Here is a 24,381-nt window from a genome sequence, read left to right as displayed (position 1 = left end):
TTGTCTTTGTACTCTCTTTGGGCACTTGAAATTATGAAAGAAATTCAGATCTACAGACCCTTTTAAATCTGGTTCTTCAATTTAACAGTGCCCCCTTCTGGTTCCATGATTCACATTCTGCTAATTCATCACTGTTGGGAGGTGGGGGCGGGAAGCTTAACATGGAAAACATGATGGGGAAAATTATTTTGAAACCTAAAAGTAAAAGGCTTTAGTTTTCCATCTTGCTATGACAAAATAAATGAGCAAAAATCCAGTTGTGAGTATAATGGTAGTTGCAAAGTGCTGGGGAGAGGGAAAAATGGAAAGCTATGTTTAATGTGTTTGAAAAGTTTCTGGAGATTGTTTGTACAACATTGGGAATATACTTAACACTACTAATCTGTATACGTAAAACGGTTAAGGAGGTATGTTTTGTTATATGTATTTTACCACAAATAAAAATAAATAAACCCAAGAGTGCAGGTTGATGGCAGCCTCTCTAAATCGAGATTGTTGTCACCTCAAGTCAAATGTTTATAATAAATCAAAGCCAGCTGGATTCGATATAATTGTAAATTCCCGTAATTTCACTAAAATGGGCACATATTTCTCTTCATTTACTAAAACTACAGCTATAAAACAACTGCATTTCAACTTTTACTCTTAAAGTCTCTAGTCTCGAAGATTTGGAGACCCATGTAAAAAGATTGTAAAAATGTCACTTCACTTACTTTGGGAAATAATAAAATATTCTTCAACATAAAAAAAATAAAGACTCAAAGTTTGGCTTCTACTGGGTCAAAGGCATGACATTTCCTGAGATTAAAAAAAAAAAACCACTAGGAAAGGGACAAGTGGGGTGCTGCTGGCCTGGGTTGTGATACTGTTAAACATCCTACAATGCACAGGACAGCCTCTCCTCACCTCCCCAAGAACGACCTGTCCTCAAATATCAATAGTGTCAAGTGTGAGAAACCCTGGGTTAGAGTTCTTTCCTCTGACTTTGGCCATTTTTCTTAGCCTTTGTAGCAGGCTTCTCTTCTTCTGTCTCTAATGACTCACTATTCTGCCTTTAGCCCACTTCTCTTTTCTCTATATTTTCTCTGGGGGATAGCATCCCTTCTCATGATTCCAACTACCACATCCATGTTACTGATCCCCACATCTAGACGTCTAGTCCCAACCCCTCCTCTAGCTCTAGAACTTTTTTCTCTTGATTCCCCTTCACATATTTCTCTTAACCTATTGGTAGAAAACTACAGGGTCATTTATATGCCCAACATTTTCCGAGCATCTAATTTGCATTAAAGGTTGCGCTGGTACTTGGAGGAAGGCAGTGACGGTGGGGACGAGAGGCAATCATGGTTAATAAGCGCTTTAATAGCATTATATCTGATTATGGCACTAGTTCTGCAAGGGAAAAAAAAAAGCTTTATCTCCTGGAAAGTAACGCTCCAAGTGTTTAATCAACTACTTAAATATCGAAAAGTGTGCTTTTAGCAGAATGTTCAAAGTGCCGTTATATTTTGATATTGAACTATTCCCTTTTTTTTTTTATGAGGACAGTGCTGGAAATGTGTGGTCCAGTGCCTCTGTAGCCAAAGGGGGATGGGTGTGAATGTTGAAGTAAGTTCTAGTAGCCTCTTCTTCTAAGCCAATTTGCACCCCCCCTTCTGGTTGCTACCGTATATCATAGAATATAAAACTTGCGATAGTAAGATGAATCATTATTTTCCACAACTCTCGGGGGGAAAATAAACATTGCCAATTAAAGTATGACATGCCATCAATTGTCCAAGATGTCCCAGATGCTGAAACATTTTTTAAAAGGTAAGCCTTCAGAGGTATCTAATTTGCTAAAATATGAACAAAAAAGTGATGTTAGATTCCATGACATACGGTGAATTTATTTTCCACATCCATTTCCAAGGTCAGTTCCAGTGTCCTATTTTGCACTTTCGTAAACTATCACGGGTGTATATTGTTTTTGAAAGAGTCGTCTGCAACTCGATCCTAAAGCCCTTAGCTCTTCAATAATTTCTTTGTTCGCCCAACCCGCCCCTCCCACTTCGCGCCGGTCAATAATCGATGCAGAGTTTATGATTTAGGAGTAACCCTCAATTTCTTCTAATCATAAAATTGCATAGATTGTATACGACTGTCCATAGCATTCGCTACACTAAGGGGGAGAGATGATGGAAAACATTGTTACATAAACGCATCTTTCGTAAAGACCCATCCTTGCAGAGATGTTAAAATGGGGTAGGGTAGGGAGCCCGGCGGAGGCGGAGAGGGGATATACGTCTCGGGATACAGGAAATACGGTAGGAGAGAAACCCGGAGGAAGCTCTGGGTCTGGAGGGGAGGGGACCCGCCGCCATCTCAGGTCTCTGCCTGGCTGGGGCCCACCAGAGAGAGCTGACGCCCAGGTCCTAGAATCCTTATGGGGGACCAACCTTGTCCCTCCGGGAGATCCACGCTCCCATCTGCCAACACGCGAGAAAGCAAGCCTCCAAGAAAGCGCTGCCTCCTAGCTCCACGGTGGGATTATCCAGAAGGGACCCCAAACGGAGGTACCCCTCTTCCCTCCGCACCTCCTCCGGCATCTCCCGGCCTGAAGTCGCACCCTCTTCCTCCGGAGAAGTCATAGAATAGACTTCTCCCACCCTAAACCAGGTCAGATTCTTTCTCATCTGGGACATTCTGGCTCTCAGAAACTTAATTATGCGTTTCCTAGCTCGCCTTCCTGTTCTACCCCCCCCCCCCCGCCCGCCCCCCCCTCTGTTCTCTCCACGATTTAAAAATTGAAGAAAGCATATGCAGACATGAAATAGCTCTTTCATAAACTATGCTTGGATGAAATTTTGGCTATTTAATGACATTAAGTAATTATTTTAAATATACAGGGTCTCCCCACCCCCCAAAAATATATACACACTTCAACAGCTGATAGCTCAATTTTGAAAAGGAAATGCATTTTAATAAACACTGCCTTTATAATTATTCAAAGTGTGTGTATACATTTTTGGGGGCCATCCTGTAGCATTTGTGACAATTGTGGGTTATATTTTTTAAGAAATAGACTTGAATGTTTTTATATACGCAAAAGTAATTTAGTGGGGTCCAGGTGGGGGGTACGAACTAAAGGTTCATCAGTTGATAATTGTTAAAGCTAGACGATGTATTATGGTGATTCATTATAATGTTCTCACTACTTTTGTGTACATTTGAAACTTTTCCATTTAAAAATGCTTAGCTCCAGATTAAGAACAACAGTGTATGCAAGGCCTAATTGCTATGCCTAGCACTGTGCTAATAGAGGGATTTATAAAGTGAGCTACGTAAGTGTGTGTTTCTCTGTGTATGGTAGGAGAATTTAATAAGTAAAAGCAGTGACAATATGGTAAGTCAAACCCAAGTGCCATAATGTTTGCTTGTTCAGTGTATTCAGGAAGCATCCTAGGATGGACCAACTCGTTCTGCCTGATAGTAATCATGAACTTTCAGGGAGCAAAAGGGAAATGTGGGTGAGCCTTAAAGAGTGAGTGACATCTGCCCTGCGGAGGTGGAGAGAGTATTTTTCAGGACTTTTGTTTCTAGAACAAAAGCCCCAAGACAGGTTTGTTTTGGGGAAAGCTTGGCTCTAACTCTGAAATCTGTTAGAAGATCTTAGGAGGTGAGATAGAATGTTGTAGGGCCTTGAATGTTATACTAAAGGAATATGCAGTTTAATCCATGAGCATCAGCAACCATGGAAGATTTTCAAGCAAGATGATGTATTTTAGGAGGCCAGTTTTTAACATCAGAGAAACAATCTTCTATTTGCATCAGTTTATAGAATGCAAAAACTAAAATCAAATCTGATCTGAGCCTCACAGCTGCTTGTAATCTAAAGGAGACAGGCCATCCTTTCTTCACTTCTGCAATAAACCTCTCTATGAAGCCCTTGCAATGGACTAGGCATTGTGCTGGCAGCTGGAAGGGATGTATGACCAAGGAATAGTGCCTGGTACATAGTAGGAGTGAAACAGATATTTGAATAAGTAAGTCAATGAATGATAAGAAAACAGTAGCAACTTAGAGGGTTCTGGATTTAGGGGTTGGTGGCAGTGCATAGAAAATGAATGAGCTCTATTTTACCTGAAAGCATTGCCTGGCCATTCCTTACAGCCTCACCTCCCTCAACTTTAGCTCTGTGTCCAAACCAGTAGTGGCAGAGGGTGGGAGAGCAGAGGGATAGCAGTGCTTAGATATGGCAAGAAGTGCAAGAGCTACTTAATTCCTTCCAGTGATTCAAATCGTTGAAAATTATCATAATAGTAAATATTTACTGAATATCTTTATGTGCCAAATACTGTTCTAAAGGGCTTCCATAGTCTATGCTTATTATTATGCTTACTAGAGGCCTGGTGCATGAAATTCGTACACGGGGCGGGGGGGGGGGGTGTGTGTGTCCCTCAGCCCAGCCTGCACCCTCTCCAATCTGGGACCCCTTGAGGGATGTCCGACTGCCCGTTTAGGCCCGATCCCACCGGATATCCCTCTCACAATCCAGGACTGCTGGCTCCCAACCGCTCGCCTGCCTGCCTGCCTGACTGCCCCTAACTGCTTCTGCCTGCCAGCCTGATCACCCCCTAATCACTCTCCTGCCAGCCTGATCGACACCTAACTGCTCCCCTGCCAGCCTGGTCACCCCTAACTGCCCTCACCTGCCTGCCTGCCTGCCTGCCTGATCACCCCCTAACTACTTCTGCCTGCCAGCCTGATCACCCCCTGACCACTCCCCTGACAGCCTGATTGCCACCTAACTGCTCCCCTGCCAGTTCGATCACCCCTAACTGCCCTCCCTTGCTAACCAGGTCACCCCTAACTGCTCTCCCATGCTGGCCTGGTCACCCCAGCTGCTCTCCCCTGCTGGGCTGGTCAGCCCCAACTGCCCTCCCCTGCAGGCCTGGTCAGCCCCAACTGCCCTCCCCTGTAGGCCTGGTCCCCCCCCAACTGCCCTCCCCTGCAGGCCATCTTGTGGTGGCCATCTTTGACCACATGGGTGCGGCCATCTTGTGTGTTGGAGTGATGGTCAATTTGCATATTACTCTTTTATTAGATAGGATTATTAATATTGTTAATTATTATTATTGCTATGCAATAAACCTTTTCTAATACTATCTCTGTAACTGTTTTACAGGACTATATAATTGAAATGTGGGCATGGTGGAGCGTAAGAACTTGAGGAGGCCAGGAGAAAGATAAACAACAACAGAAAAAATGATTTTTACCTTATTTTACTATTTTTCAGTTTTGGAGGGATTGCAGTATGACTCCATTTTCATGGTGCGTTCATAAAATAGTTTATCCAGTGACAACAATGAAGGTTATTGACAATGCTACCCTGATTTTTCTGTTCTTCTGCACTGGAAAATTGTGATTTTTTAAGGTAATGTCTTTGCCAAGAACTCATTAAAGGGGGAAGAAAAATAAGTTGATTATGACACTACACTTGATCATGACATTACAAATGACTAGCCAAACAAAAATCAAAAAGTTATCACCAATAAAAAAAAAGTTATCACCAAATGATAAAATTGAAACTACTTTCTACACTATATGAAACCATATATACCACATAATAATGCAATCTATAAGCTGTTTTGTTAGATTAACTCCTAATTACCTTGTTTCTGTTGTTACTGTGAAATGTGTCTTTTAAACCACGTTAGCTGATTATTTCTGGTAAATGGGAATAGGATTGATATATTTACATATATTTACATACTGATTTAATATGTGGCAACATTTCTGAATTCTATTTATTCTAATAATTTATGGATTCTCTGTTATTAATTATAGTGGGAATAATGGCAGTTTCTTCCTTTCCAATTTTTTTAGCTTTTCCAGTATTTTTAGCAATTTTTCAGGTTGTTTTACTGTGCTAGCTAGGATCTTCAGTACAACAAAATATAGTAAAAGTGATAGAGAATTTCCTTGTCTTCCTACTGAATTTACAAGGGAATTCTGCAAATGTTTCATTATTTTTAGTAGATTTTTCTTTCAGCTCAGGAAGTTTTTTTCTATTCTTAAGTTGCTGAAAGTTTTTCTTATGAATGACTATGGAGTTTTTCTCCAGGTACTTTGTATTTATTGCCATGATCATATGGGTTATTTCTCCACTAATATGATAGTGTGACTGTGTGATAAATTAAGATAATCAATTTCTAATACATTTCCTGCTTTTGATTTCATCAGGTCTCACCATTGAATAATTTGTTTTCTATTTTAGTAATTTTTGCTTTTATCATTTTTTCTTTACTTTCTGTTTGCTTTTTTTATATTTATTTATTTGGACCGTTAGCTCAGTAATTTTCATTTTTCTTTTTTAAAAAATATTTTTTATTGATTTTTTACAGAGAGGAAGGGAGAGAAATAGAGAGTTAGAAACATCGATGAGTGAGAAACATCGATCAGCTGCCTCCTGCACACTCCCTACTGGGTATGTGCCCGCAACCAAAGTACATGCCCTTGATTGGAATTGAACCTGGGACCCTTGAGTCCACAGGCTGACACTATCCACTGAGCAAAACTGGTTAGGGCATGACTATAAATTTTTAACTATCACTTTAGAAGAATTTCACAGGTTTTTATATGTAGTGATTTCTCATTCAGTTTTTCTTAATTTCACTTATTTCTTTTTGCTCATGAGTAATTTTTAAAATCTACAAACACGTGTCTCTTTAAAAATCATACTGTGAAATCATTAGTTCAATTACAGACTAACTTATTTTCTGCTCTAAAGTGTTTCATGTTTTTTATCCTTCTGGTAACAAAAAACAGAATTACACACTGGCTCCTCATCCTACTGGATTTTGACAATATAAAACTTTTTCTTTCATTAAATACATGGAACAGTGTGATTATACTATGCAGTGATGGAATTATTGCTGACAGTTATGCTTGTGTTTTTTTAAACCTTTGAAATCTTTTTTAAAAATATATTTTTATTGATTTCAGAGAGGAAGGGAGAGGGAGAGAGAGATAGAAACATCAATGATGAGAGAGAATCATTGATTGGCTGCCTCATGCATGCCCCCTACTGGGGATCGAGCCTGCAACCTGGACATATGCCCTTGACCGGAATTGAACCTGGGACCCTTCAGTCCACAGGCAGAGGCTCTATCCACTGAGCCAAACCGGCTAGGGCTGAAAGCTTGATCTAATTCTACACTTAAAGAAAATTTGTGAGAATATCACAACAAATTCCCATATACCCTTTATCAGGATCTACCAGTTAACACATTGCCATGTTTGCTTTATCATTCTCTGTCATTCTCTATTTCTATATCATTCTTTATCATTTTCTATCATTCTGCTCCCCCTTCTTCTTCCCTTTTTTCCTCTCCTCCTCCCCCACTCATTCCCCTTTCCTCCACTTCTTTCTCTTCCTCTCACCTCCTCCCTCTCCCTTTTTCTCTGAACTGTTTGAGACTATCTTGCAGTCATCACGCTTTACCTGTAAATACTTCAGTGTATATATCCTCAGAGCCATTTCTTTCTCTTAATGACCTCAATACATGTGACAATGTACTAGTAAAAATGTGGCATTGTTCCATAAACCTTTATTGTCAAAATTATACAGTCATACTTACTGAAAAAAGGGATGAGTTTGGAAAAACATATATTTATTTGTTTAAAAAAACATTTTAACAGTTTTATTTCAGTATAGTTAACATTCAATAAACTGTACATGTTTAAAATGTACAATTTGAGTATTTTATCATATCTATGGGACCATAACCATAGTCAAGATAGTATGGCACATTTTCTTGGGGTTCCTTTTTATTTTGTTTTGTGGTGTGTTTTTTAAAATTTATTTTTAGAGAGAGATAGGAACATTGATGAGAGACAAACATCGATTGGCTGCCTCCTACATGCCCCCCTCTGGGCATCAAACCTGCAACACAGGTACATGGGTGCCCTTGAGTGGGAATTGAACCAATGGCCCTTAGGTACTCAGGCCAACACTCTAACCACTGAGTCACACTGGCCAGGGATTGTTGTTGTGTTTTTATTCTTTGCTTTTTTTCAGTTGTTATCAACAGCTATTCTTTTCTTTCTTTTTTTATTGTTGACAGTATTACAGATATCCCCTATTTCCCCTTCTTTACCCCCCTCCTCCTGGCCCCTGTCCCACCCTAGACCTTCACCACAAAATTGTCTGTGGCCATGGGCTATGCATGTATGCATATCAGCTCTTTGGTTAATCTCTTCCCATCCCCCTCCCCCACAACCCTTCTCTCTGAGATCTGACAGTCTGTTCCATGTATATATTTCAAATGAACAATGTAAGCTATAATTTTTTCCCCAGCTTTATGGAAATATATTTATCATATAGCATTTTTTAAGTTTAATGTGATGATTTGCTATACATATATGTTACAGAATGATGAGCACAATACGGTTCATTAATACATCAGTCATCTCACAGTTACCATTTTTTGTGTGTGATTAGAACTTTTGAGATCTACTCTTTTAGCAACTTTTAAATATACAGTACAGAATTATTAACTATAGTCACTATTTTTTTGTTAATACTCACGTGAGGATATTTTTTCCATTGATTTTTAGAGAGTGGAAGGGAGGGAGGAAGGGAGGGAGGGAGGGAGGGGAGAGGGAGGGGAAAAAAGAGAAAGAAACATTGATGTAAGAGAGACACATGGATTGGTTATCTCCTACACGTGCCCTGACCTGTCAGAGATCAAGCCTGCAACCCAGGTACGTGCCCTTGACTAGAATTGAACCCATGACCCTTCAGTCGGTGGGCCAATGCTCTAACCACTGTGCAAAACCAGCTAGGGCTATAGTCACTATTCTATAGTATAGTACTATACTATGACTATAGTTATATAACTATATATAACTAAATATAGTATAACTGTATTATTAACTATAGTATGATGTACATTATGCTGTATATTAGATCTTGAGAACTTGAAATAATTGAAGGTTTATATACTTTGACCTACTTCATCCATTTCTCCCACCCTCCCACCCCAGAAACCACCAATCTACTCTCTGTTCCTATGAGTTAGGCTTTTTAAATTTCATTCATAAGTGAGATTATACAGAATTTGTCTTTCTCTGTCTTAATTATTTCACTAGGTCTTCAGGTTTAGCCATTATATCAGAAATGGCAGGATTACCTTTTTATAACTGAATAATATTCTAATATACACTGAGTGGCCAGATTATTATGATCTCTGAATACATAATAATCTGGCCACTCAGTGTATATCCTATATAATAAAAGGCTAATATGCAAATTGTCCCCTCGACCAGGAGTTCAACCAGCAGGCAGGTCGGCCAACTGCCCATGTCCCCTCCCCCTGGCCAGGCTGGCCGGACCCCACCCATGCATGAATTCATGCACTGGACCTCTGATATATATATATATATATATATATATATATATATATATATACTGAGTGGCCAGATTATTATGTGTTCAGTGATCATAATAATCTGGCCACACAGTGTATATATACTACATACCACATTTTTGGTTCATTCATCTCTCTGTGAACATTTAGTTTGTTTCAATGTCTTGGTTATTATAAATAATGATGCAGTCAGTGAACATTGGGGTGCAGATATCTCTTAGAGATAGTAATTTCATTTTTTTCAGCTATATTCCCAGAAGGAGAATTGCTGGATCATATGGTAGTCCTATTTTTAATTCTTTGAGGAACCTCCATACTGTTTTCCATAGTATATGTAACAATTTACATACCCACCAACAGTATACAATGATTCCCTTTTCTCCACATCCATGCCAGTATTTGTTATCACTTGTCTTTTTGATGGTAGTAATTCTAACATGTGTGAGATATCTCATTGTGGTTTTGATTTGCATTTTCCTGATGATTAGTGATGCTGAGCAAATTTTCGTGTACCTGTTGGCCATTTGAATATCTTTTTTGGGAAAATGTCTATTCAGGCCCTGTACACCCTTTAAAATTGGATTACTTAGTTTTCTCCTGTTGAGTTGTATGAGATCCTTATATTTGGGGTATTAATTTCTTATCAGATATGTGCTTTGCAATTATTTTCTCTCATTACACAGGTTTTCTTTATACTCTGTTGATCATTTCTTTTGCTGTGTAGAAGCCTTTTAGTTTGATGTAGTCCTACTTGTTTTTTTCCTTTATTCCTTTTTCTTGTAGTGTCATAGCCATAAAATCATTGCCAAGACCTATGACAAACTTTTTCACTATGTTTTTTTTCTAAGACTTTTACGGTTTCAGGTCTTACCTTAAGTTTTCAATCCATTTTAAATCGATGTTTGCGAGTGGTGTAAGATAGGGCTCCAGTTTCATTCTTTTTCATGTGAATATCCATTTTCCAGCATCATTTATTGAATGGACTATTTTTCTTCATTGAGTACTCTTGGCTTCCTTGTCAAATATTAGGTGATCATGTATGTGGGGGTTTATTTCTGGGCTCTCGATTCTTTTCAATTGCTTTAAGTGTCTTTTTATATGCCAGTACCATACTGCTCCTTTTATAAATTTTCATTAAAGTATAGTAGTCATGCAATATTATATTAGTGTCCAATATCATATTATATAATGATTCAAAATGCATATACCTTACAATGTGATCACCACACTAAGTCTAGTAGCCATCTGTCACCATACAAAGTTATTACAGTATGGACTCTATTCCCTGTGCTGTACACTATATCCCTGTGGCTTATTTTATAGCTGGAATTTTGTTCCTCTTATTCATCTTAACATTTTTCACCCATCTCCTATACATTCACCCTTCTAGCAGTCATTAGTTTATTCTTTGTATCTATGAATCTGTTTTTGTATTGTGTTTCAGATTCCATATATAAGTGAAATAATGAAGTACTTACTTGTCTTTCTCTGACTTATTTCACTTAGCGCATCACTCTCTAGATCCATTCATGTTGTAGCAAATGGTAATATTTCATTTTTTTCTGACTATATTCAGTCATATATATATCAAATCTTCTTTACACACACACACACACACACACACACACACACACACACACACACCAAACTTCTTTTTTTTTAATTTCTTTATTGATTAAGGTATCACATATTTGTCCTCATCTCCCCATTCCCATCCTACCCCCCTCCCCACACATGCCCCCACCCCCCTGTTGTCCTTAACCGCTGGTTAGGCTCATATGCTTGCACACAAGTCCTTTGGTTGATCTCTCCCCTTTACCCCCACCCTCCCCTACCCTCCCTCTGAGGCCCGACAGTCTGATCCATGCCTCCTTGTTTCTGGGTCTGTTCTTGTTCATCAGTCTATGTTGTTCATTCAAACTTCTTTATCCATTCATCTAACATTGCACACCCAGGTTTTGCTTCCATATCTTGGATATTGTAAGTAATGCTATAATGAACATGAAGGTGCATATATCTGTTCACATAGCTGTTTTCTTTCTTTTTCTGATAGATTCCCAGAAGTAGAATTGCTGGGTCATATGCTAGTTCTATTTTTAATTTTTTTGAGGAAATTCCATACTGTTTTCAATAGAGGGTACACCAATTTACAATTCCACCAACAGTGCACGTCCATTCCCTTTTCTCCTCATCCTTGCCAACACTTGTTGTTTGTTGATTTATTGATCACCAGAGGCCTGGTGCATGAATTCATGCATGGGTGGGGTTCCTCGGTCTGGCCAATAATCGGGGCCAATTGGGGCCGTCTCACCCAGTCCCAATCAGGGCGATAGGGGCTGGTTAGCTGGGGGGAAGGGACCGCGGGAGGTTGGTTGGCTGTGGGAGCGCACTGATCATCAGGGGGCAGCTCCTGCATTGAGCATCTGCCCCCTGGTGGTCAGTGCACATCATAGCAACTGGTCAACCAGTTGTTCAGTTGACTGGTCATAACAGTTGTTTGGGCTTTTATATATATAGATAGCTATTCTGACATGGGTGAAGTAATATCTTTTTGTGGTTTTGATTTATATTTCCCTGATGATCAGTGATATTGAGCATCTTATGTCTGTTGGCCATCTGTATGTTTTCTCTGGAGAAATGTCTTTTCATGTTTTCTGACCATTTTTTGACTGGGTTGTTTATCTTTTTTTTTAAATTGAGTTGTATGTGTCCCTAATATATTTTGGATATCAGCCCTTTATTGGGTATATCATTGTGCATATCTTCTCCCATTCAGTAGGTTGTTTTATTGTTTTGTTGATGGTTTCCTACATTGTGCAGAAGCTTTTCAATTCTACAAAGTTTCATTTTGCTCATGTTTATGTAGCTTGAGTAGCTTTCTCTTCCAATCTTGAAAAAAGTGGTTCTTGAATTAGACTGTGTGTACAAGGAGGTTTTGGCAGGCCATCTGGAGTCATATTGGCCACAAGCAGCACCTGGTACACTGCTTGGCTGGGGCCACTGCACGCTTGGTGCAGGGTGGCCCAGTGCACTTGCACTTGTAGTGGCTCCAGGTAGTGTGCTCAGTGTGTGCACATGCAACAGTGTCTCAGCTGTCTGAGGCTGGTACAGCCTTTGGGCAAGGCAGCCCAGTGCGCATGTGCATGCAGTGACCCCTTCTTGGTCTGGCTTTCAAGGCTAGAGCAGGCTCTGGGTGAGTCATCCCACTGTAGGTATGTGCAGTGGCACCCTGGTATCCTGGGCCAGATTGAGTAGATGCTGGGCAAGTCCTGCAGCAGCTTTGTAGGTCTGCGGAAGCACCTGGATAGAGGTCCAATCTGCACTATTTAGGTGGAAGGGGAAGGTTAACAATGGTGCTCACTGCCACCTTTGGTTCTGGAGAGGTCCCACAGGTCCCAGAGAGCTGTTGTGGTTCCCCAACCTTCTCCATGCAGTTTCCCTTTCTAGTTTGATGTGCAGAAACTGTTCAGTCAACCTTCAGTTGTCAGGAAGAATTGCTCTACATCTAAGTGTTTGTGGGAGGGACTGGTTCGAAGTCCTCTTCTGCTTCATCTTGGACCTGCCTCTAATACCACACTGTTTTGACTACTATATCTTTGTAGTATAGTTTGAAATTTGTGGTCCACTATTATGATCTAGGCCATATTCTAATTTGACCAATTGTCCCACTAATGTTTTTATAGCTATTTTCTTAGTAAAGTTTTCATTTAGGATTATCCATTGCATTTAGTTTTCATGTCTCTTTAATTTTCCCTAACCTGAAATAGTACAACCAATCTTTGTCTTTCATGACACTGACAATTTTTAAAAATACAGGAAAATTATTATGCCCCTCAATTGAAGTTTGTGTGTCATTTTCTCATTATTATATTTTGTTTTTGCATTTTGGCAGGAAAACTAGAGAAGTAATGTTGTACTGTTCTCAGGGCATCATATCAGTGGCACATGATACTGGTTTGACCCCTTAGAAATAATGTTAACCTTGATTACTTGGTTAAGATAATGCTTGCTAGATTCCATCACTATAAAGTTATCACTTTTCTCTTTGCATTTAATGGTTTTGCTGGGGATACTTTGAAACTGGGTAAATATCCTGTTTCTCAACAAACTAAAATCCACTGATTTGACAGCCCCTGACAATTCTTGACTGACTCAATTTTTACTGTGATGACTGTAAAATGGTAATTTTCAAATTCCATCATTTTTACTGCATTTATTAGTTGGTATTCTATTTCAAGGAAGAGATTTTTTGTCCATATATTTGTTTTTTATTTATTTATGTTAGTTTGGAAACATAATTTTTACTTTATTTCATGATTATCCTATTTCTATCATTATTATTATTCATTTCCTAGATTTATCCATAGTTGCCAGTTCAAATTGACTTCCCTGTCTTTTTGACATGTCCCTATCATTCTTTGATACATACTTTGACCTCAGAATATATTCATTTCCTTACATTCAGGCCTATCTTATATTTCCTGCTTCATTAACCACTTCTCTATGGAACTCTTATACCTTCTAATGGGAAATGGTACTTAGAAATCAAGACATGGGTACATAAATCTTTTTTAGCTTAACATTTTGTTATTCTTTTCCAATTAATTAAACATAGTACAGACATTATGGTTTATATGATACTGATAATCTAGTATTTGTTGAGTTTTGTTCTATGTTATAGAGAACATGATTCATTTTTAAATGTTTCATGTGAGGTTGAAAAGATTTTGTATATTCTAATTATTGCATATAGGGTTCTATAAATGTCCATTAAACTTATGATTCTTCTACACTGAGTGGCCAGATTATTATGATCTCTGAATGCATAATAATCTGGCCACTCAGTGTATATCACCATGAATATTGTTAGTTGCTAAATCTATCAATTATGGAGAAAGTTATTTTTTTCTTTCTAGCGAATTTAGTGGGGTGAGCCTGGTTAACAAAATTAGACAGTTTTCAGGTGCACAATCCTACAACACATCATCTGTATACTGTATTGTGTGTACACCCTAAGTTAGATTTCCATCAATCACCATTTATGCCATCCTACCCTCCTCTACCACCCCTCCCCCTCCCTCTCGCCCTGGCAATCACCACACTGTTGTCTACTTCCATGAGTTTTTTCTTTCTTTTTCTTTTTTGTTCAATCCCTCCACTTGTCCCCACCAGCCCCCAAACTGACACCCCCTTTATAGCTGTCATCCTGCTCTCTATCTATGAGTCTTTCTCTATTTTGCTTTAAATCTCCCACTGTGATTGTGGATTTGTCATATTCTTGTAATTCTGTAAATTTTTGTTTTATATATTTGAGGCTCTGTAATTATATGCATAAAAGTCTGAAATAGATACATTTTTTATTATTTTTAGTGACATATTTTCCTTTTTGCATTTAAAGTCTCTTTTGTTTGACAAAACTTCCTTTGGATGGTATTCGTTTTTCCATTCTTTTACTCACATTTTTCTTTTCTTTTTCAGAAAAATGTTCTGCCAACAAAAGTGAATGCATTGATTTATTTCTGAAGTTAACAGCAGGATCTATAATTAGCAGGAAAGATGAGCTTTATATCCTCAAACATTTTTCTTCACCAGCTGTTTTAAATACAATTTTAACTTTTCAGACATTCTTTGGGTTGATCCATCAATTGTTTATTTTGCTACATATCTCTCTTTATAAGTATATACACACACTCACTTTGTTTTTGCTTAACCATTTGGAAGTAACTTGCAGATACCATGGCACTTCAGCTCTAAACACATAGGTGTTTATCTCTTAAGAACAGGGCATTACTATTGTCACACTCAGAGAAATTGAACATTAATTCAACATTGTTATCCAATATACTGTTTAGATCAAAGTTCCCCAATTGTCCTAACAATTTCCTTTATAGTTTTTTAATTTTTATTTTATTTTTTAATATATTTTATTGATTTTTTACAGAGAGGAAGGGAGAGGGACAGAGAGTTAGAAACATCGATGAGAGAGAAACATCGATCAGCTGCCTCCTGCACAACCCCTACCGGAGATGTGCCCGCAACCAAGGTACATGCCCTTGACTGGAATCAAACCTGGGACCCTTCAGTCCGCAGGCTGACACTCTATCCACTGAGCCACACCAGCCAGGGCATCATCATCATTACTAATAGTAGTAGTAGCAGCAGTAGCAGTAGTAGTAGTAGTATTTTTATTTTTAAAAGGTCTCACATTTATTACTGAACTAACCTACTATTGCAGGGAGAAAAGTCATGCTTCCAATAATTTACCCATTAAAATGCCCAACTGTCCAGACAGTAGTGATCTTTTCAATCATTTAAAGGTGCAGGCAACCTGGATACCACATAAATATGTCAGCCATCTCTCATGTGGGATTCTTTTTTTTTTTAAATATATTTTATTGATTTTTTACAGAGAGGAAGGGAGAGGGATAGAGAGCTAGAAAGATCGATGAGAGAGAAACATCGACCAGCTGCCTCTTGCACACCCCCTACCGGGGATGTGCCCGCAACCAATGTACATGCCCTTGACCGGAATCGAACCTGGGACCCTTCAGTCCGCAGACCGACGCTCTATCCACTGAGCCAAACCGGTTTCGGCTCATGTGGGATTCTTTATAGACCCAGTTTGATTCTTCTCCAGTGTCTCCTCTTGTAGTTGTACCTGATTTGATTACCAGTTTTCAACCGAATCTACTGGGGAATGGGCCGATTCTGCTTTTGTTTCTTGGCCAGGAACCTCTTGATCCCAAAAGTCTTGTGAGAAGACATGGTGAAGGAGAATCAACCGCACACACCACAATGGCAGAGAGAGACAGGAGGAAGCGGAAGGATGTATTTAGTGGCAGTCTGTCCCATTCATTATTGATAATACTAATTTTTTTTGACTTTTTAATGAGCAGTTTTCAGTTCACAGCAAAATTGAGAGGAAGTTACAGAGTTTTCTCATCTTCCCCCTGCCTGTACACATGCATAGCCTACTCTATAATCAACATTGCCTTCCAGAGTGGCACAAATGATGTCACAATGAATGAGCCTAAATTGACAGGTAATCACCCAAAGTCCATAGTTACATTATTGTTCACTCCTGATGTTATATATTCTATGGGTAACAACAGTATATAATGACTTATTCATCATTATAGTATCAAGCAGAGTATTTCACTTCCCTGAAAATTCTCTATGCTCTGCCTATTCATCCCTCTCCTCTCAACCCCTGGCAGCCACTGATTTTTTTACTGTCTCCATAGTTTTACCTTTTCTGGAATGTTTTATACTTGGAATTATACAATATGTAACCTGTTTAGAATGGTTTCTTTTGCTTAGTAATATACATTTAAGGTTCCTCCATGTCTTTTCATGTCTCAATAGCTCTTTTTTTTTTTTTTTTTTTTTTTTTTTTTTTTTTTTTTTTTTTTTAGTATGGCAACATTCCACTGTCTGACTATACTAATTTTTTTCCATTCACCTGCTGAAAGACATTTTGGTTTCATCTAAGTTTTGGCAATTATGAATAAAGTGCTGTAAACGTCCATGAGCAGGGGTTTGTGTGGATATAAGTTTTCGACTCCTTTTAGTAAATATCAAGAAGGACAATTGGTCCTAGCTGGTTTGGCTCAGGGGATAGTGTGTTGGCCTGTGGACTGAAGGATCCCAGGTTTGATTCCAGTCAAGGGCACATACCTCAGTTGCAGGCTCCCCAGCCCTGGTCAGGGGATGTGTGGGCGGCAACGAATCAATGTGTCTCTCTCACATCAATTTTTCTCTCTCTGTCTCTCCCCCTCCCTTCCACTCTCTAAAAATCAATGGGAAAATATCCTTGGGTGAAGATTATGTAAAATAAAATAAAATTCAATCTGAAGATACCTTATGAAAAATTCCAGCCCTAGCCAGTTTGGCTGAGTGTATAGGGCGCCAGTCTGTAGACTGAAGGGTCCCAGGTTTGATTCTGGTCAAGGGCACATGCCAGGGTTTCGGGCTTGACCCCCAATAGGGGACCTGCAGGAAGCAGTCAATCAGTGATTCTCTCTCATCGTTGGCGTTCCTCTCCCTTTCCTTTCCTCTCCGAAATAAATTTAAAAATATTTTTAAAAAAGAAGAATTCCAGCAAAACAGATTTTTAAAAGCCTATAATGACTAATTTTGCTGCTTCTATAAAAATAGCAGAAATTTTTTTTAAAATAGACATATTTTAGAAACACCTTATTCTTAATTTGGCTATCTTTTGTAAAAATGAGGGGGACTTTTGAAAAATCATGTTTCAGTACTATACCTTTTTGGATATTAGATTCTAGTGCTATTCATTATATTTGGAGGTTTTTATTTTCCTACCTGCAAATTGGACTGGATCCAGAATTATTCTTGTTTCCTATAACATCTGCCTGACTCTCCAAACATTTCTAATTTCTCTCCCACCCTTCTGACTTGCAATCATTGAGAATTAAAACTGCCCTTTTCCAAAATCCATGCAGTTAAAGTGAAGCAAATTAATAGAAACTTCAGAGTAATCACAACACCTCATACATGGTCGATCTCAATGCCAGTTGCAGAAAAAATCACCAGAGACATTTATATTGCAATCTATCAGATTGTCTCTCCCCCACCCCTTTACTCCACCTTAAGATTCTTCAACCATCTAGAAATCTTTTCAACTGTCAGCCTTCAGGAATGAGAAACTGGGACTATACTCTGCATTGATGAATAACTGTTGCTTATCATTTTGTCTCCATAGGGATGCCTCTTAGTAAATACCAGATTGCTTGTACCATAGGCCTATCTTTGGGAACCACCTGCATCATCACCTCCTGAAATGAGAGACAACTGATAACTGAACTGTTTTCAAGACTGAGACTGGTTTTAAAACTTGTATGTAATAATCATGTCCTGATTGGACCTATCCTAAGGCTTCAACATAAAAATTGGAACAAATATTGAGCTGAATATAAACTCATATATGGCAAGCATGTCCCTTGCCCATACCCCCCCTACAAGGAACATAATGGACCCAAGAAAGGCATTGCACCTTGGCATCGAGGGGGTTTAAAATGTTTTGTTTGATCTATGATGGTTTTTGAGAGAAAAATCTTAATCAAAGGGGGGAAAGTAGGAATGGAATAAAAAATAAAATGGAGTCACTATAATCAAGCTGCTAATTACTAATATCAAGTAGGTTAAGCTATGAAGAAACTATTCTATTCTTGTCTTAACAAGGCTGAGAACTTAAAGTTATGAACTTTCCAGTCCTATGTCAATGCCTGTATATATATATATCAAACCTCCAGATAACCCTTTGATTAACCCCTGAAGGATTAAGGAAATGATTTTCATGTATCCAGATCACTGGTCATCTAGAGAATTACCATCTTGGACTAATCCAGAGGCTAAGAACACAGGACTCATTCTTCTCAAGAATGTACCTTTTACTATAAGACACTTAGCTTTCCTTTCTTTTCTTTTTTCTTTTTTTTTTTTCTTTTTTTTTTTTTTTGGTTTCGGAAGACTATTTCCTAGCAGTGTTTCCAGTTTGTAAACCCTAATACCCTTTAATAAATCATATTATTTATTTCTAGCAAAGCCTCCAGACTTTTTGAGTTTGTTCAACAGGCGCAAGCCTAGGGGCCACATTGGAGGTTTCAGTGATTCTGAATTGGGGGGTAGGTGGGGGCAGAAAAGGTCAGAATAAGAGTGAATTTATTAGGCCGAACTCTTCTTTCTCAATCTCAGCCTCACCTTATCAGTTCTAGGAAAAATACTTTTTCTTTTTTTAAGTGTTTGGGTATAAGTGCTCCTTTAAAATATCCTGTGAAAGTGTGGACCTTGTTATTTAAAAAACACCCATTCTTGGGTCCATACCATTCTGCTTTGCCTTTGTCAATGAGGTTTTTTTAATCCCCACCCTCATTGGAGGACCACATTTCATCCAAGTTCACATTCCATGGCGAAAGTGTGCTGGTGGCCACCATCCAAGCGACAAGGAGAAAACTCTGAGATGTCCTAAATTAAATTACAGCAGGTCAGAGGGTGGAAGGAAGAGATAAGAGCGGATACTCAGTTAAAAAGTACATGGAAAGCCCAGCCAGTGTGGCTCAGTGGTTGAGCATTGACCTATGAACCAGGAGGTCACGGTTCGATTCCTGGTCAGGGCCCATGCCTGGGTTGTGGGCTCGATCCCCAGTGGGGGGGGGGGGGGGGCGTGCAGGAGGCAGCCGATCCATGATTCTCTCTCATCGATGTTTCTCTCTACCTCTCCCTTTCTCTCTGTGGGAACCATGCCAGGTCTCTGGATAGTCAAGGCCAGTGGGAACATAGAGGCCTTGTTATCAATACACCAGAATGGCCAAAGGCCGCTCTGGGCATGTGCCTAAATGGGATGGACAAGGTCTCTGAGCCTGGGAATCCTAATCAGGCCAAGATACCACAGGTGCAAGGACACATAGTACACTGTGCTCTTTTGTAACCAAAATATGATTGATGTCACTGTTGGCAACTAGCCTTCTTTGTCTCTGGAGTAATATACAGGTTACTGACCAGGAGTCTGCTAGACAGAGCAGAGAGAGAGCAGCAGAGCAGAGGCCAGAAAGCTCAGAGAAGCAGCGGCAGTAGACACAGAGAATGTGTGCAGGAGAAGCTAAAGAGCTCAGCCATAGCTACCATGTTAACCAACCAGTGTGCTGGGCAGGGGAGACAGGAGGAGCTGCTGAGCCAGAGAGGTTACTGAGGCTGTAGCTCTAAAGGAGAGCGCAGGTGCCGCTATAATGTGAAGCGGTGAGTCTGGGGCAGCGTGCAACTGCTCAGACAAGGACTGTGGGTACAGGGATCAATACTACTATGTGAGAAAGATATGTATTCACCAGCCGGTGTCTGGCTGCCTGCCTATATGGACTTTACTATAAAGGACTGTCTTGTCTGATGGCCATGCAATAGACTCATTCTTACCAGTATATACCCACAACTTCTCATGGGTTCTCTGTCTGTCCCGCTGCAGAGAATTGACCTCTGTCTCTGTGAGCAGAAGATAAAGGAGGAACTTGGACTAAGTTCCCAACAGTTAGTACAGTGGGCAGGGATCAAGAGGGACCTGCCCTGGCATAGTCGAATGGGAGAAGGTAGGAGAATACATGGACCCAGAACAACTCAGAGCACCATCTGGCTGCGCTCTGACACTCTCCTTCTCCCTTCCTCTCTGAAATCAATTAAAATTTTTTTTTTGTTTTTTGTTTGTTAATCCTCACCCAAGGATATTTTTCCATTGATTTTTAGGGAGAGTGGACGAGAGAGGGAAAGACAGAGAGAAACATCAATGTGAGAGAAACACATCGATTGGTTGCCTCCTGCACAAGCCTCAACCAGGCCTGGCCCTGGCTGGGGAGGAGCCTGCAACCGAGGGACATGCCCTTGACCAGAATCGAACCTGGGACCCTTCTGTCTGCAGGCCGACACTCTATCCACTGAGCAACACTGGCCAAGGCAAAATATATATATATATATATATATATATATATATATATGTTAAAGTACATGGAAAGATGGGAAGGAAGTTGTGGGACTGGGTGAAAAAGATGAAGGGATTAAGTACAAATTGGTAGTTACAAAATAGTCATGGAGATGTAAAGTACAGCGTAGGGAATATTGTCAACTATATATATAAAACACTAATATGCAAATAGACTGAATGGCGGAACAACTGAACAGCCAGTCGCTATGACATGCGCTGACCACCAGGGGGCGCGTGGAACATGGCAGGCGTTGGCAGCAGGCAGCAGAGTGCGGAACATGGAGGGAGTTGGCCGTGGTGGGATGGTGGAGCAGGTGAGCCAGGGTGCCAGACTAAGATGGGGCGCCGGTCGCTGTCATTGGGGCAAGCCTTTGGTGGTTACTGAAAATTCTTTGCTCCCACATGCCCCGGTCCCACCCGGTGCTCAACACTCAGCGCCCAGCCCCAGCCCCAAATGCTCAGCGTCGTCAGGGGGTGCGAGCGGCAGCTGCCAACCCCAATTGCCCCTGAGTGCTTCTCCACCTCCCCCTACTCCTGAGGGGCAATCGGGGCAGCAGCTACCGCTCGCACCCACTGTCAGTGCTGGCCCCACTTCCACCCGTTGCTGGTACCATCCCCAATCACTCTGCATCAGCAGGTGTGAGTGGCCCAGCACCACCAGCATGTGGGAGCAGTGGCAGCGGGAGCAGGGCTGCCAGCAGACAGGGGCCATGGCAGGAGGGGCCAGGCGGGGGCGTGGAGGATGGGCCAAGACCCGCCCCTGCCCAGCACAGCCTCACAGCCCACAGTTCCTTTCAAGGTGCACGAATTTGTGCACTGGGCCCCTAGTATTGTAATAACTATGGAACCAGGTAGGTACTGAAAATATTGGGGGGAACATTTTGTAAAGTATATGATTGTCTAACCATTACGTTGTATATCTGAAACTAATAAAAATAATATCGACTATAAACTGTAATTGAAAAATAAATTTAAAAAAAACTGCAGGGCAAACCCAACAAAAGACTACTTATGTAATTCCTGAATGTATGTTGAATATTTGAATTAATTTCCAGGTGGCTATTTCCTCCATTAACTAAAGAGAATAGCCAGACACCACCGACCAGCATGCACTCCAGCTTTTTGCTTACACATGAACTTTGGATTCTTGCCCACCACCAATCCAAAGGAGCAAAAACGTTTTCCTTAAGGACTGTGAACCTCTCACAGAACTAGCCCTGCTTCATTTTCTCCCATTCTGTCCATCTGCAGCTAATGTAAACGTTTTTTCAAAACAACTTACCCATTTTTTCCCCAAACTACAACAAAGCATCCATCAACTCCAGAATAGAGGGCATGTTTGTTGTTTTCACCCAGCCCTGCTTCTGCTAGTTCGGTCTGTATGCACCAGGACCTAGTCCTTTCTAGCTAGCATTTTGGCTGCATAAACCGTTCCTTCAGAAAAGCTTTCAGCTGTGAAAATGTTTTGTTTAACAGGAGCACCACTGCATTCTCAGTTTTACCCCTAGTACCAGCAGAGGGCAAGACTTATAGGAAGACAAGACCTCAGAGCCTGCCAAAACCCTGGGGGAAGAGCAGAACTACCAGGGGAAAGCACTGGCTTCTATACAGACTTAGCAAAGGAGAGGCACATTTGAAAGACTACAACTTCACCCTAGCTGATTTGGCTCCTTGGATAGATCGTCGGTCTGCGGACTGAAGGGTCCCAGGTTCCATTCAAGTCAAGGGCACAGAGCCTGGGTTTCGGGCTCTGTCCCCAGTAGGGGGCTTGCAGGAGGCAGCCAATCAATGATTCTCTCTCATCATTGATGTTTCTATCTCTCTCTCCTCTTCCTTCCTCTCTGAAATCAATAAAAATATATTTAAAAATAAAAAATAAAATAAAACACTACAACTTCAGGATACCTCCTTTTTTTGTAATTTAAGGAAGGTGTGACTAGTTCATATATATATATAAAATTGATTAGAGAGAGGAAGGGAGAGGGAGAGATAGAAACATCAATGATGAGAGAGAATCATTGATCAGCTGCCTCCTGCACATTCCCTACTGGGGACTGAGCCTGTAATCCAGGCATGTGCCTTGATCCTGAATCGAACCGTGACCTCCTGGTCCATAGGTCGGTGCTCAACCACTGAGCCACAGCAGCCGGGAAAGATACCTAATTCTTTAATCTAACATTGGACTCTCCCTTTTCCACATTATAGCATTGGCTCCCCCACCCGCAACCCCACAAGGTATTCAGGTTTACCATGTCTGCATGCCATTCCATCAATGGCTATATCTTAGTTTACCTGGTGACTTCCTTCATGCTCAGCTATTACAAGGCAGTACCATTCTAGTAACCATGTGGAATATCTTTGACCATGAACATGCATTTCAGAGTGTTTTCAGGTAGATGCCTGGGGTGGGGTGGGAGGGCGGGTCTTACTAGGACAAAGCCTATGATTGTTTTCAAGGCACATTGCTTGCATAGTGCTTTAAAACTCACCTGGTCCTGCATTTTTCTTCCTCTATTGTCCTAATAATTTTATAGGGCCAGCCAGTTATAATTTACATTGCCTTTTGTCTTAGATCCATTGTCCTACCTGCTCTTGTGATTTAGGTGTTATGAAATAGAATTCTTCCCTTCACATTGTTCACTTGGATACCCTGAAACTTACATAAAATCAGGTTTAAATATGCCAGTGCATATGAAAATGTATTATTATATTCATTGTGGTGGTGTCCTTTGCAAAAGCTTTAACTCTATTGATATGGCCTCTGATAATTAATGGCACCACAAAAGAGAAATGAGAAAGTGCAGTGTGTGAATTCAAAGTCTGTAGGTGAAAGTGTGCCCCAGGAAAACTCTGAGCTGCAGGATATTCATAAAATATCTCCCTGCTGAATGAAGACCACCTTTTCAGTCTGGCATCAAATGGTCTTCATGACCTGGGTCCTTTCTCCCTTTCCAACATCACTATTTGTGACTCCTGCACTATTTTATACTACTTCCTGATCCTCTTGCTACAGGCTATTTCCTTCAACATTCCAAATGTGTCCACTGTTTAAATTTCAGTAATCTTTTTTCATTCTGTTTTCTCTTGAACTTCCTGCCTCATTCTGAAGCAGCAGATAAAATGGAAATTTGTTAATTAGATACATAGAAGATAATTCATTGGGTACACGGAAGTTAGGGCGTTAAACATACACAAACAAGGTTTGCTGGTGATAAGAGATTAAGAACTCTAGAGCTGTTTGGGCATTTGAGATTAACTACTTCACCTCTTGCACTGAGCATGGAGCAGATCCAGAGAGAGTAAAAGAATTTAATGTAACACAGTGATGTCCTGTAAGGGCCTTAAACCAGTATTTCCTGGCTCCTGGGAGAAGCTGCTACTACTGCTGCTTTTCCTTTATTTTTTCTTTCACAAGGGAAATGTTTGCAATATGTGTAGCCCTTACTGTGTCTCTTCCACATTTTTTCCATTGATCCTGAA

General features: G+C 40.2%; 1 protein-coding gene across 3 annotated transcripts; it reads left to right on the top strand.

The window, feature by feature from the left end:
- Positions 1-2,358: 2,358 nt before the first annotated feature.
- On the top strand, positions 2,359-18,942 carry NBDY (negative regulator of P-body association). 3 transcript variants are annotated; one of them, XR_013813201.1, is made up of 3 exons: positions 2,359-2,658; positions 5,279-5,313; positions 18,139-18,942. XR_013813201.1 is itself a non-coding variant. In XM_079764904.1 (2 exons), exon 1 carries the CDS (start codon positions 2,426-2,428, stop codon positions 2,630-2,632), a length of 207 nt encoding a protein of 68 aa, XP_079621030.1. In that variant the 5' UTR covers positions 2,359-2,425; the 3' UTR covers positions 2,633-2,658; positions 5,168-5,259. The 3 variants fall into 3 exon arrangements, 1 of the variants encoding a protein (XP_079621030.1); XR_013813202.1 differs by having other exon boundaries at positions 5,279-5,416; XM_079764904.1 differs by lacking the exons at positions 5,279-5,313; positions 18,139-18,942 and adding an exon at positions 5,168-5,259.
- The last annotated feature ends 5,439 nt before the right edge of the window (positions 18,943-24,381 follow it).

Source organism: Cnephaeus nilssonii (assembly GCF_951640355.1).
Source record: "Cnephaeus nilssonii genome assembly, chromosome: X".
NCBI classification, from domain to species: Eukaryota; Metazoa; Chordata; class Mammalia; order Chiroptera; family Vespertilionidae; genus Cnephaeus; species Cnephaeus nilssonii.
The sequence above is the reverse complement of the archived record's forward strand: the minus strand, read 5'-3'. Positions and strand labels throughout refer to the sequence as shown.

What these genes read in the sequence shown, in the direction of transcription:
- NBDY (XM_079764904.1), top strand. Translation starts at nt 2,426, where the DNA reads ATGGGGGACCAACCTTGTCCCTCCGGGAGATCCACGCTCCCATCTGCC.